The 12,044-nt window shown below is 41.3% G+C and overlaps 1 protein-coding gene and 1 long non-coding RNA gene across 4 annotated transcripts in view; one reads left to right on the plus strand and one right to left on the minus strand.

Annotated features, from left to right (window-relative positions):
* Positions 1 to 9,609, minus strand: part of SCYL3 (SCY1 like pseudokinase 3) — a 46,225-nt gene extending 36,616 nt beyond the window's left edge. For 2 of the 3 annotated variants that reach the window (XM_077156932.1, XM_077156930.1), the window contains exons 1-2: positions 9,163 to 9,353; positions 3,758 to 3,970 (exon numbers count right to left, since the gene is read on the minus strand). In XM_077156932.1, the coding sequence (XP_077013047.1) occupies positions 3,758 to 3,922 (165 nt within the window). In that variant the 5' untranslated portion in view covers positions 3,923 to 3,970; positions 9,163 to 9,353. Of the gene's footprint in view, positions 1 to 3,757; positions 3,971 to 9,162; positions 9,354 to 9,449 lie in introns of those variants that run through there. The other variant, XM_077156931.1, reaches the window with a different exon arrangement.
* The window catches only part of LOC143680583 (uncharacterized), a 48,057-nt gene continuing 45,408 nt past the window's right edge, over positions 9,396 to 12,044 (plus strand). The window contains exon 1 of the long non-coding RNA XR_013174070.1: positions 9,396 to 9,800. This is a non-coding gene — a long non-coding RNA (uncharacterized LOC143680583). The remainder of the gene's footprint in view (positions 9,801 to 12,044) is intronic.

Below are 12,044 nucleotides of genomic sequence, written 5' to 3' on the forward strand. Positions count from 1 at the left end.
ACTCTTGTTCTAAGGGAGTAAGACTGTTGTTGAATGAAAGTACCTTGAAAATACTTGCCCCAAAGTTACTGAATACCTATTTCATATCATACACTATTACATGTGCTAGTTTTAGGAACTTTACTGTTAAATATGAATAGTACTACATAATATATTGATATTTATACTTATCTACCCCCACACAGAGATTTTAAGTGTGAGATTCTCATCCTAGATATCGACTTTTCCCATTTTCCAGAAATCAGTCATGACTCACCTATCTAGAGAATTAACACAACAGTTTTCATTGCTGTTCTGTCTGATTTGCTATTTGACTCTAAGAACTACACAAAGTTAACTGGTTCAGTGTTCTTATCAATAGCTCACATTCACTTGCAAGCATCTGACAGTGAGGATTTCATTCTGTCAGATAAATGTAGCAAAATAAATGTACCAAGATGCCCAAGCTACAAAGAGCAATGGCTCAGGAAAAAGTATTCTACCTTCTTCCCTGCGGATGAAAATCCAAGACACAGATGGGAAGTCCGTGATGTTTTTAAACACCCACTGTCTGGAGATTAAACCGTAACCCAGGAATGAAATGCAGAATGGAGAAGGGGTAAAGAATTCCATTTTGGAGTGTTTGTGTTTGAGGTGCAGGTAGAACCTCCCAGTCGAGACAGACAAGAGGCAGGTGGAAATGCAGATGTGGAGCTCAGATAAGAGGTTCTGGCAGACAGTTAAGTTTGGAATAGAAGGTGACATGGCTGGATGGTTATGAGCATTAAAGGAGAAAGGATGATAAGTGGAAAGGCTAATAAAATCTAAAAACCAGGGTGGGGACACGGGAGTGAGGGATGGCAAAATACTTTTGAAGTTCTCCTGAATGGATGGCACTCAGGAGCCTGGTGAGAGCATCATTTCCTATTATGAAATGAATGAAATTATTTCTTAAAAAGTTAAGAATGTAGGGAAGGTTATCTACAATGGAGTAAGACTAAATAATATAGGAAACGACTAAGAAAATGTTGATATGAGAAAGAACCGTACAACATTCCCCAAATAAAATACAAGCTCTTTTGAGCACAGCTATTGTCTCTTCTATTTCTCTGGGTTCTCAGATACGTAGACCAACCCTTCCACACAGAGCATGCATCTAGAATGAAGAAGGCAGGATGGGTTTCACTAAAAAGAGTATCTGTACAGCACAGATATTCCTAGAATCCTGTGTAGCTACCTTGTATAAGAACACACAGGAATTGTTTTTATAAGCTACTTACCATGAAAGCCCTAACTGAACACTCTGATCACAGCAACTTACAGGAACCAAATTCTAGGATCAGGAGCCCAAATTTTCTAGAGAAAGACAGGCATGCTTAACTGCAAGTTTAGCATTTTAGATATCTAGGAAATCAAGTTCCAAACATATAAAACATCAAAAGCCACTTATTTCTCAAGGACCATGAACTAGTTCAGAAACATTCTGATAATCTAAACTCCTCATCACCTTGTAATTCTCACAGCACAGAAGTCCTGTTGATTTCTGTGGAGAATGAATCTTTATTTTTTCCTTTAAAAACACTATAACTTGAGCTGTTCAACTTTCTCAGTACATATGCCATAAAGGGCAGTATAATTTAAGAAAATTTTATAGTCTTAAGGAAAAGAAAAAACTAAGAAAGATTATAAATCTCTACTACTCCACTGATAAAAGCCATTCTAATTTATTAAGAAAAACAATAGGTGAACCTTATTAGATGAAAAGAACAGGAATTATATCAGACATTGTACTGGCTTGAAACTGCTATGTACTCCAGAAAAGCCATGTTCTTCTAATCCAATCTTGGCAGGGGGCAGACCTATTGTTGGGTGGGGCTTTTTGATTAGGTTGTTTCCATGGACATGTGACCCTGCCCATTCTAGGTGGGTCTTAATTCATCTACTAGAGTCCTTAAAAGAGCTCATGGAGGGCGGGCCACGGTGGCTCAGCAGGTAAGAGTGCTTGCCTGCCATGCCCAAGGACCTGGGTTCGATTCCTGGTGCCTGCCCATGTTAAAAAAAAAAAGAGCTCATGGAGAAAAACAGAGGTCAGAGCCCAAAGAGAGAATTTGGGAGATGCTAAGCTAAGAAATGAAACCCAGAGTCCGTCCCTTGAGACACTAAGTGAGGATCCACAGACACTTAAGAATGAAAGCCACTGGAAACAGGAGGTGAGAGAGCCTTTTGAAACCAGAAACCAGGAGAGAAACAGCAGATGTCGCTGTGTGCCCTCCCAGGTGGTGCCATATGCCTTCTTGCAGACTCCATCAGCTCTTCTTCAGAGCCAAGGTTTCTTTCTTTGGATGCCTTAATTCAGACATTTTCATGGCCTTAGGACTGTAAATTTGTAACTTAATAAAACCCCTTTGAAAATGCCAATCCCTTTCTGGTATATTGCATTCCAGCAGCTTTAGCAAACCAAAAGAGACATTAACTGCACATAAAGATATGATAGTAAAGCAAAGCATTCTATCTTTCACAAAACCACAACAGAAATTCTAAATAATACCTAGATGGGTAGAAAAGAGACAAAAACAGAATTTCACAAAAAAGCAGAATTACTTAGTAGTAAAACGTGCAGCTACACTTTTTATCGCAATGCTCCATTGTAAAACACATCCTGAGAGGATTGCTATAGATGTGTTTTTCCTTAGGAACCATCTAATAACTATCAATTTCATGCTTGACTAAATGCACACTGATATAAGATAGTTCATTGGTATAACCAATGAAATACCAAAATTATATTACTAGTCTAACCCTTTAGAATTGTTTAAAAAAAAAAACCTTTAAGGAGGTCCATGGCATAAAAATCAATATTCCATACTTGTTGACAGCACACAGGAACTCGGAGTAATACAGATCGTAACTGAAAAAAAAATCAATTTCAATCCGAAACTGCCAGCCACAGTGAACACTGCAGAATTAATTAATACAAACACACTTGCCTTTTCAGAAACCTTCAGAAGATGATGTGAATGGCCCAATATCCAAGGTGCTAGCTATCTGAGGGAATATCAACTAACACCTCCATTTTTCTCTAATTCAAAGACACTTGAGGTCATTTCACTGAATTATATTCCAAGGCAGAATCACTCTAGGAAGAGGCCGGCACCCCCGGTGCCCTGGACAACATGCTGACGTACTGGAACCCTCTCCCATGACCACAGTCAGAGTGAGACCCAGAAGGACCTTTTCCCTAAGGAGGAAACTGAAGCCTCCAGAAGTTTATAATCTAAGGTTCCTCAGCAAGAACTAGAGCCCAAGTCCCTTCATCTCCAGTTCAACACTCTTTCTGGGGCATCACAATGCTTCAGGAGAAGAAAAAATTATAATAAGGTTCCTAAAATGTATGCCTTTATTTTCATACCCACCATAAATACATTAATTAAAATGCTGTCAATTCTCTGGCACTTTTGCTAAGCTATATTAACGTCCTACATCTTATATTAGCCATGTAAAATCAGGTTCCCCGACTTTCTTACTAAAAAATAAAATATGATGATAAAAGCCATCATACTGGGTTTTATTAAAGCTTTTTGGCTACAGCTGGGGTATTTGATCATGTTGTGAAATTTACAGATATTCCCATGAAGTAAGGACAACTATTTTTTAAAGAACATGAATAAAAACTATTCCTTATGACCTTTTATCTACCTTAACCTTTATTGATTTCACATTTTTTTATAGAAAAGACAATAAAAGGTACTAACTATTAGGCAGTCACCTATCACAGTACCTTGGCAGCTTTATTAACCTTGTCTTCGTTTTCTCTCTTATACACGAAAACAGAAGCAAATTTGCCATCTTGCAGAACAGCTGGATAAACAGCAAGTCCAGAGGGTAAGGTAAATGGTGGTTCTTTCAGTGCACAGCTCTTTAAAGCACTATTCTCTGATCCCATCACTTATGCAGTAAGGTGGTGACACAGCTCATCCAACACCAAGCAGACCTAGTGAAAATATAAAAATGTTGAAACGTTAAATCTGCCCACAACATCTGTAACAGATCTATAACTAAGATTTGGCTGGGACAGCCATTTGACCCTACTAGCTTCTGCAATCCTCATAAACTAGGGAAGCTGATAATAAAAATGCTAAATGTTCAGCAAATCACCACCAATACTATGAAGTAACAGCTCTAGAGAAGAAGCATTCAACCAGTCACTTGCAGCCACTGCCTCACTCCATACCACACACACCACACTTAGGACTTCCAGGGAGGAAAGGTCATCAAAGATAGAAGAAGACAATTCATACAACTCCACAAGGCTCCACAAATGAAAATGCTGCAAAATTTGATTACTCAAAAATGGTAAAACTTCTGTATTTTAAAAATAGCTTAAAATTATAAAGGAAAACAACACAAACTGGACAATATTTGCAATCATTATGAAAAACATATTTAACAAATGGAGCGCTCACATTAGCCAAGTAAAACACCAAAGCACCAGTAGAATAACGGGAAAGGAAACAGACAAGTCATAACGAAATACAAATGACAGCAACCATGAAAAAAGCAGTCTCACTACTTTTTAAAACCTACATAAAAAGAGGAAATTGTAATATTGTATGACCTCAAATGTTAGAGAGAGAGAGAGAGAGAGAAAGGAGGGGGAAGAAAAGGGAGCCCATCCGCAGGTGTCTGGGGTAGGAGAAGGAAAGGCCAGGGGAGAGAGGGAAAGATAACCGAGGGGTGTGAGGGGACTCTGGGGAGAGGGGGTGTCCACGATCTTGAGGCTGATGATTATGAGGTGCTTACAAAGTTCAAAACCTATAAAACTGTATACTTCAAATATAGTCAGCCTATTATATACCGATTATACCTCAACAAAGTTGTTTCAAAAATACATACACAAAGACCTAAAAGAAATACACTAAAGTGTTAACAGAGTTTGTTGTGGGTGGTCAGATGATGGGTCATTTTTCTTTCACACACACACATATACAAATACATACCTACTCATATAGGTAGATTTGCCTGGCTATCCCACATTTTTGATGATACAAAAATATCTGTCTTTACAATACAGGTAGGTACAAACTCACACAGTTACAGTAGAGCGTCGCAGTCCACTGGTATCTGAAGAGTAGCAAAGGGCCTACTCTGTGCACGGGCACCTACTGTGCAAGGCTTACACCTCGAAGGATGCAGCCATCACAACGTCCCAACCTCCTGTTGCTGTTCAGCCCTAACATGCATTCCAGGCTGCTCAGATCATGCCATTATCATGAAACCCAAGAGCCCGGATACTTGGGTGGAAGTTTCCAGGTTTTTAAATACTGGCTCCAAAAAAGGTTTAATCCAAACAAAAGATGTCTGCAGTCAGTTTTCAGTTCTGGCTTTACCATAATTTAAAAAACAAACAAAACAGAGTTCTTACTCTGGCAGGTTGCCAGTGCTAAACAATGCAGCCCAAAGTTTGCAGTTTTAAATCTTTATACTTTAGACAAACATAAACCCAATAATCATTACAAACAGACCCTCTACTTGGGTATTTTTTTATTTTTGCACTTTGGTGTAGTTCCATGCAGAGTATATAATCCTGCTCAAGGCACACCCCTAAATAGAGATTTTAAGGAGCCCACAGGCTCACACACATCGTTATCATAATGAACACAACATGTACAAAGACTCAAGCCATCCAAAGCCAAAGACTGCAAAATTCAAGAATGTTTCTGACCATAAGAGTAAATTCTCTGCCTTGTAACAAATCCACTGAGTGGAACCACCTAAACTAGCAGTTTATCTGCCTTACGACTGACAGAGCAGTAAAAACAGGATGAAAAACGCCAAGTATCTCAACTATATGGAACATTCACTTTTCTATTGGTACGATAAAAAGAAGAGGTAGTGTTTATGCAGGGTCCTCGAGAAAAGCAGCTACTGTGAAGTCCCCGTTATGGAGATGTGGTGCCCGCCCAGCCTCCCGCACCCCCTGCCGAGTAGGGACGCTCCTGTCCAGTGCTCTGACTTTGTCCGTCTCCCCTTCTCGGGCACAGTTACCCTGTCAGGTGCCCACCCTGGGCCAAAGAGCAGCCAATCCACAGACTGGCCATCTCTAGGGCCAGGGCCTGGGTGAAGGGTTAAACTGGCCAGATTGCTGTCTCCCCCAGGAATTTCAAAATGAGAGATAGTTTTGCCTCTTAGCACAGCTGAAGGTAAAAGGGTGCAGTAGGTCCGGGCTACGGCAAGCGATGCCATGTGGAAGCCGAGGAAGCTGGCTGGTAGAAGAAAAGCAAAACTGGGAGAGCAGGGCTGGCTCGTACTAACAGGGCACGTCCCCACCGTCCATCTCAAGCCCACAGGAAGCCCAGCTTCAGATCCATTTCCCTCACTGCCCCCCAGACACCCTTATAATTGCCCCCCTTCACCGAGGTAGCGTGACTAGTTCTGTGAAACCAAATGCCATTTCACAAGCAGAAAACTGAACTCTTCTTTAGAGCACCTCTGGCCTGGAAAACTAGTCAGACTAGAGGAATGAGTTACAGAAGTGTTACTTTGAAACACATTTATCTACAGCTAGTCTAATTTCTTTTCTCTCTTAGCCACAAAATAGCTTTCCAAATTCAACAAGCACCAAGGGAAAATCTGAGAATAAGGAACTGCAAGTAAATGAGAATCCTCTTGGCAGAAAACCGTGTTATTTAGTTATAATTTGCGTTGGTTCCCAAAGGAGATAAGGCGGTTACCAGGACTCAGGGTGGTACTCGGTCTTGATGAACGGCACCCGTAGAGGCTGTAACAATGGGCATTTAATTTACTTAGTCATTTCTAAATAGCAAAATACTTCCTTGTGGAACAGTATGCCTTACATCTACTAACCTTTGATTTAATATTATGAATTCCACTACAAGATAATTAAGACAGGGTTATGCAGGGATGAGTCTGGCCCTGGGACCATGGAATCAACAATGCCTTCCTGACCAAAAGGGGGAAAAGTAGTGTAATAAAATAAGGCATCAGTGGCTAAGAGAGATCAGATAGAGTCAAGAGGCTACACTGGAGGCTGCTCTTATACAAGCTTCAGTTAGAGTGCAACTGCCATTGTTTGCTAAACCCCAACTGACATCACTTCTGTTTATACTTAAAAACACGTAGGGCTCAAAGTGAGACTCTTATAAAAGTATCCTGCACTATGTTTGCTTTCCTGGAACCTATAATTCCCAAAGGGTTCCTAGGCCAGATAAATCCTGAAACCCAGAGGGCCCAGCCTCTGCAAGATCATCAACTAATTACATGCTCCTATCCTTTAGTGTTGATACCCCTTCTCAACATGAAAAAGTCAGCATGGGCATTGCCTAAACATCTCTATAGACTGGTAGAAGGCTTAAAAGAGGAGGGCACAGTGCAATGGTGGCTCAGGGGCAGAATTTTCGCCTGCCATGCCAGAGACCGGGGTTCGATTCCCAGTGCCTGCCCATGAAAAAGAAGAAAAGAAAAAAAGAGAAGTCATAACAGAAAATAGGATTTAATAAATGAGCATGCTGAATCAGAATACCAGTATTTCTTTTGGCCTCCAGTGTTTTGGAGCAGCTAGAAGGAAAAACCTGAAATAGTGAAATGGTAACCCATAACAAATCCTGAACTCTGTTTCATAACTACTTGTTAAAGTGTACTTTGAAAATTATTGCTTTTCTTTCTTTTCTTTGTACTTGTTTCACAATAAAAAACATTTTCAAAATATAGGGTTGTGAAAGCTTTAGGAAGAGGTTAAAATTGTAATTTTTCTGCACAGTGTACTTCATGTTGGAGACCCTAATAAGTAGCATTTAAAAATTAAAACAGGATACATGGTGTCTTAAGAGGACTTGAGAGAAAATAATCGTTTTATTGTTTTGAAAGTATGGTTAGCGGTGATACAAGTCCACTAATAACATGAGTGCCACACTGACAGAGTAGAAGGGTTACATTCTATGTTTTCTGCAGGTTTTCCCTTATCAGGGGAAAATAAAAAGATGTGCTGATGATTGCAAATTGAAAAAATGAGATGACTGCAATAATTCTAAAAACGCTGTATCTAAAGAGCTGTAAACATTGTTGACATAAACAGTGCTTTAAAAAAACTCACTTAAAATGAACTTGCTGAAATGTAAGACATAAACACTTGAGCTTACAAAATTTTCTTTTTGCTTTGAGAAGTGAGGGAGGAAATGAAATCTTGTTAGTTTTAGAGTAAGAGTCAAATGTAGAAAAGGATATTCTAATACCACACCATAGGTATTTGCAGAATTTATCACCTCCACTCTCTGTAATAAAATACTGAGCTGGCAGTCTTCAATTCTAATGTGCATCAGTCTTGCCTTAAACATTTTGTTCACCTATCTTCCTCCATCCTTTTGCTTCCTTGGGGAACAAATAGTTTCCTGACCACTTGTGCATTCTAAAAGTCCTTGTCTAGGTAGTTGGATAACTCGTATGCTCAACTAAAAAACCCCTTTTCTCTAGAGGAAATACCTGTTTTTTTCCCCCCAGCAATTATCTGGAAGTTCCAAAGATAATGGCTTGTACTGGGGGTTCTAGGAACACTTTGTATTGACTGATACTTTATCTGGTAATGGGTTACTTACTATACTCCGGGCCCTATACTTTGGTCTGTTTCAAATGTACAGTCTCTGTATTGAATTCAGTCTAGTATTGCTAGTTGACAAGTAATACATAACGAGGCCTTTACGTTTCAAGAGAATTAAGTTCGATCTCTGCTAAGAGATGAGATTTTATGTGGATATGCACAGGAGTCTTTTAGCAACAGTTACTCAAAAACGCAGGCCCCGACTCTCAGTATTCATACGATTTCCTAAATATGCCCTTCCGAGAAATGTATTTCAACTTTATTCTAAATAAAATGCATTACGCAAAGTCAAGAACAGCCGGCCTGAGTGGGGGGTACAGGAGGTGGCAAATGGCACGGGTTAGGGTCACCAACGAAGCCTCCCGGGTTGAAGACGCCTTCCCAGGGGCGGCGCGACCCTAGGCTCCCCACGGCAGGGGCCAATGTTGCCCCCAAGGCAGTGTCTAGCCCTGCCGAGCAAACCAGGGCCGGGAGCCGGACAGGCGGCCCGTGGGCGGGGTGCGGGGGTCCAACCGCGACGCCCCGGACCGCTGAAGGGCGGGGAGGGCGCTCTCGCTACGTTGGCCCCTCACCTTCCACACCTCCAGGCGAGGCCCGGTTTCCGCACTTTCCTCCGATAGTTCCGGCATCAGCGCCGCACCCGGCAAAGCCTAGTTTAGAAGGGCGCCCCCGAAATAAAGCAGGCGGAAGGGTGCGCGGAGGCGGAGGAGAGCAGAGCGCAACCGGCAGCCGGCGCCGCGCCGAGCTCACCCCCGCGCCGGGTTCCGCGAGCCGGGCGCGCGCCGCCCGCCTGCTCCCCCTGCCCCGGCTCTCCTCCCCGCTGCCGAGTCGGAGAACGCAGCGCAGGGCAACCAGTTACCTGCGGGAGGGTGGCGGGGGCAGGCGGCGGAGGGTCTTGGCTCCGGTCCCCCTGTTGACACCAACCACCCTCGCCTCCCCCGTGAGGCTGTGGCCACTACAAGTACAATCTGCTGGAGTCTGTTGCCTCCGACACCATAGAGATGGGCCCGGAAGCGGGACAGATGGCCAACCCTCACACCCCCGACACCAGCACGGAGGCGAACGAACCCGGAACCGAGATAGAGCGGCCGCAAAGGTGATTCTTAGACAGGTGCCATCTTGAGTACGGGCGCCGGTGCCGACCCTGGTTTGTGCACTTCCTCCGACAGCCTAGTTGGTCTGTGAAGATTTCTGCTCTCTAGGCCTTCAGGTGACTGCACAAATAAGTCTTGATTTTTTATTTTTAGGGATAACCGCGCCGTTTTAATTTTATTTCCGCCCTAAACAAATATGGCTACCAGCCTCCTTTTACAAATAGCAAAGGGGCGGAACGGAGAGGGGAAAAAAAATAGAAATAAGGAAATTGGCGATGATTGGCCGCGCTGCGTGGGCAGATACAGCTGTAACTGACAGAGATCGTGGGGATTCCGGCTGAAACTTAGAGCGTCAAATCACTCTTAATTCAGCAAAAAGTGAAATTGGGAATATTCATAGTACTTAATACTATTGAGAATTAAGTGAATATACGTAATGGTTTAAAAACAGTACACAGTAACCACTCAATATATGATCGCTATTTTTTCACGATCTTTGTAGTCGTCATTACTACTACATAATGCTACTACCGCCTTAGAGTTGACAATTGGCCTAAATCAATTGTTCATGCACAACTTTTAGATCCTTTCTGGTGGATAACGTTGCTGGGTAAGTTTCAGCTAGATAATTTCTTCAGTAGATTAAATGAAAACAAATTTCAGCCCAAATTTGCCTCTTAATCAGAAATGTATTAAACGAATATTTATTAGAAGATAGTCATGATAGTTAATTTAACCGAGTTCTCCATCCTATAGAAATAAAATGTGGGCCCTATGTGTAGTTTCACATTTTCTAGTAGCTGCACTAAAAATAATAAAAAGAAAGAGGTGAACAGTAAAAAGAAGTTAATTTTAATAGTATATATTAAACAATATATCCAAAAGATTATAATTTAAACATGCAATTAATATAAAAAATCATTGATGAGATATTTTAAATACTTTTTTGGTACTGTCTTCAAAATGCAACATATATTTTTACAATTTGGACTAGCCACATTTTAATGCTCAGTGATCAGGTATGATTAGTAACTAACATATTGAAGAGTTCAGTTCTAGGTGGTCTGACCACCACCTCCATTAGAAAGTTCAGAAGCAGAGGTAGAGTGCTGTAGAGACAACATCCTAGCACCATCATAGCCAGCATCAACATCCAGCAACCAGAAATCCTCTAGACTAGTGTTACAGCTAAGTCCATTTGGAGATGAGGCCTTGGATGGAATCCCTAGTGGAAAAAATTCTTAGACCTTGTTTATTCAAGAATGGAGACCATTCTATAGACTATTTTAGTGAATCCACATTACTTTTCATTGAGACCCCATTCCTAACTTTTATCATGATAATTAAGAAGCTGCTATTTTAACCAGTAAAAACCCATTTCCTACGTTTACCATGATATATAGAAAAACATTTGGTGTCATCAGAGGTCAAGTTGGTTGAAGTATTTGTAGACCCACTTCCAGAATGTAGCCTTTCCGGTATGATGCGCGCTAACGTCCCCTGGAGTGTAGATTCCCGACTACTGGAATGCAGGTTGCTCGTAGGGCATAGCTTCAATCAATTAAACCACACTGAATATTACGCTGTTGATAAGGAAGTAATTTGAAGTCAGTCACAAGCATGATGACACCCATATGGATGTTGTAAGGAATACTGGCCTACTTTGCAAACACCATACACATTTCTCTTGCAGCTTGATGTTGGAATCTGTGTTTATTCCACAGATATTTAATGCATACACTTTTTGTGTCAGGCACTGTGCTACCGCATAAGAAAAGAAAGGGAGAAGACACAATCATGCAGAAAATGGGGTTCTTAGAGGGGTGCAAATATGACTTAATTTTTTTTTTAAGTGATTGGGGATGTTTGAGTAGTTTATCCCGAGGCATTTTATTTTGGTTTTGCAAAGTGCCCTGCCACACCACCGACATAGAAGTTCTAAGCTAATGTGCATGGTGCTGGATATGAGCTAAATGTCTCTACACCTTCCTGATTCTCCTCACGCTTCTTTGACAGTTAAAAACTATGTGCTAGCTTCTGCTCTTGGGAACAGACATTGGGGTAACACACTGGTGAACAAAAAAGACAGTTCCCTGCTCTCACATCTCAGTTGGGAGCTAAGGGAAGAGATAGATAATAAGCATATAATTGGACAAAGATAAATTCAGATAATGGTAAATGCTATGGAAAACAAAACAGGGTAATTTAGTAATAATAATAGCAGCTAACACTTATTGAGCACTTATTATGTGTCAGATACTTCGTGTGTGCTAATTCATTTAAGCCATATGGCAACTCTGTTTTACTGATGAGAAAACTGAATTGCAGAGAGGTTAGGTAAGGGGTACCACAGTCACACA

Source organism: Tamandua tetradactyla, chromosome 4, assembly GCF_023851605.1.
Source record: "Tamandua tetradactyla isolate mTamTet1 chromosome 4, mTamTet1.pri, whole genome shotgun sequence".
Classification (NCBI taxonomy): domain Eukaryota; kingdom Metazoa; phylum Chordata; class Mammalia; order Pilosa; family Myrmecophagidae; genus Tamandua; species Tamandua tetradactyla.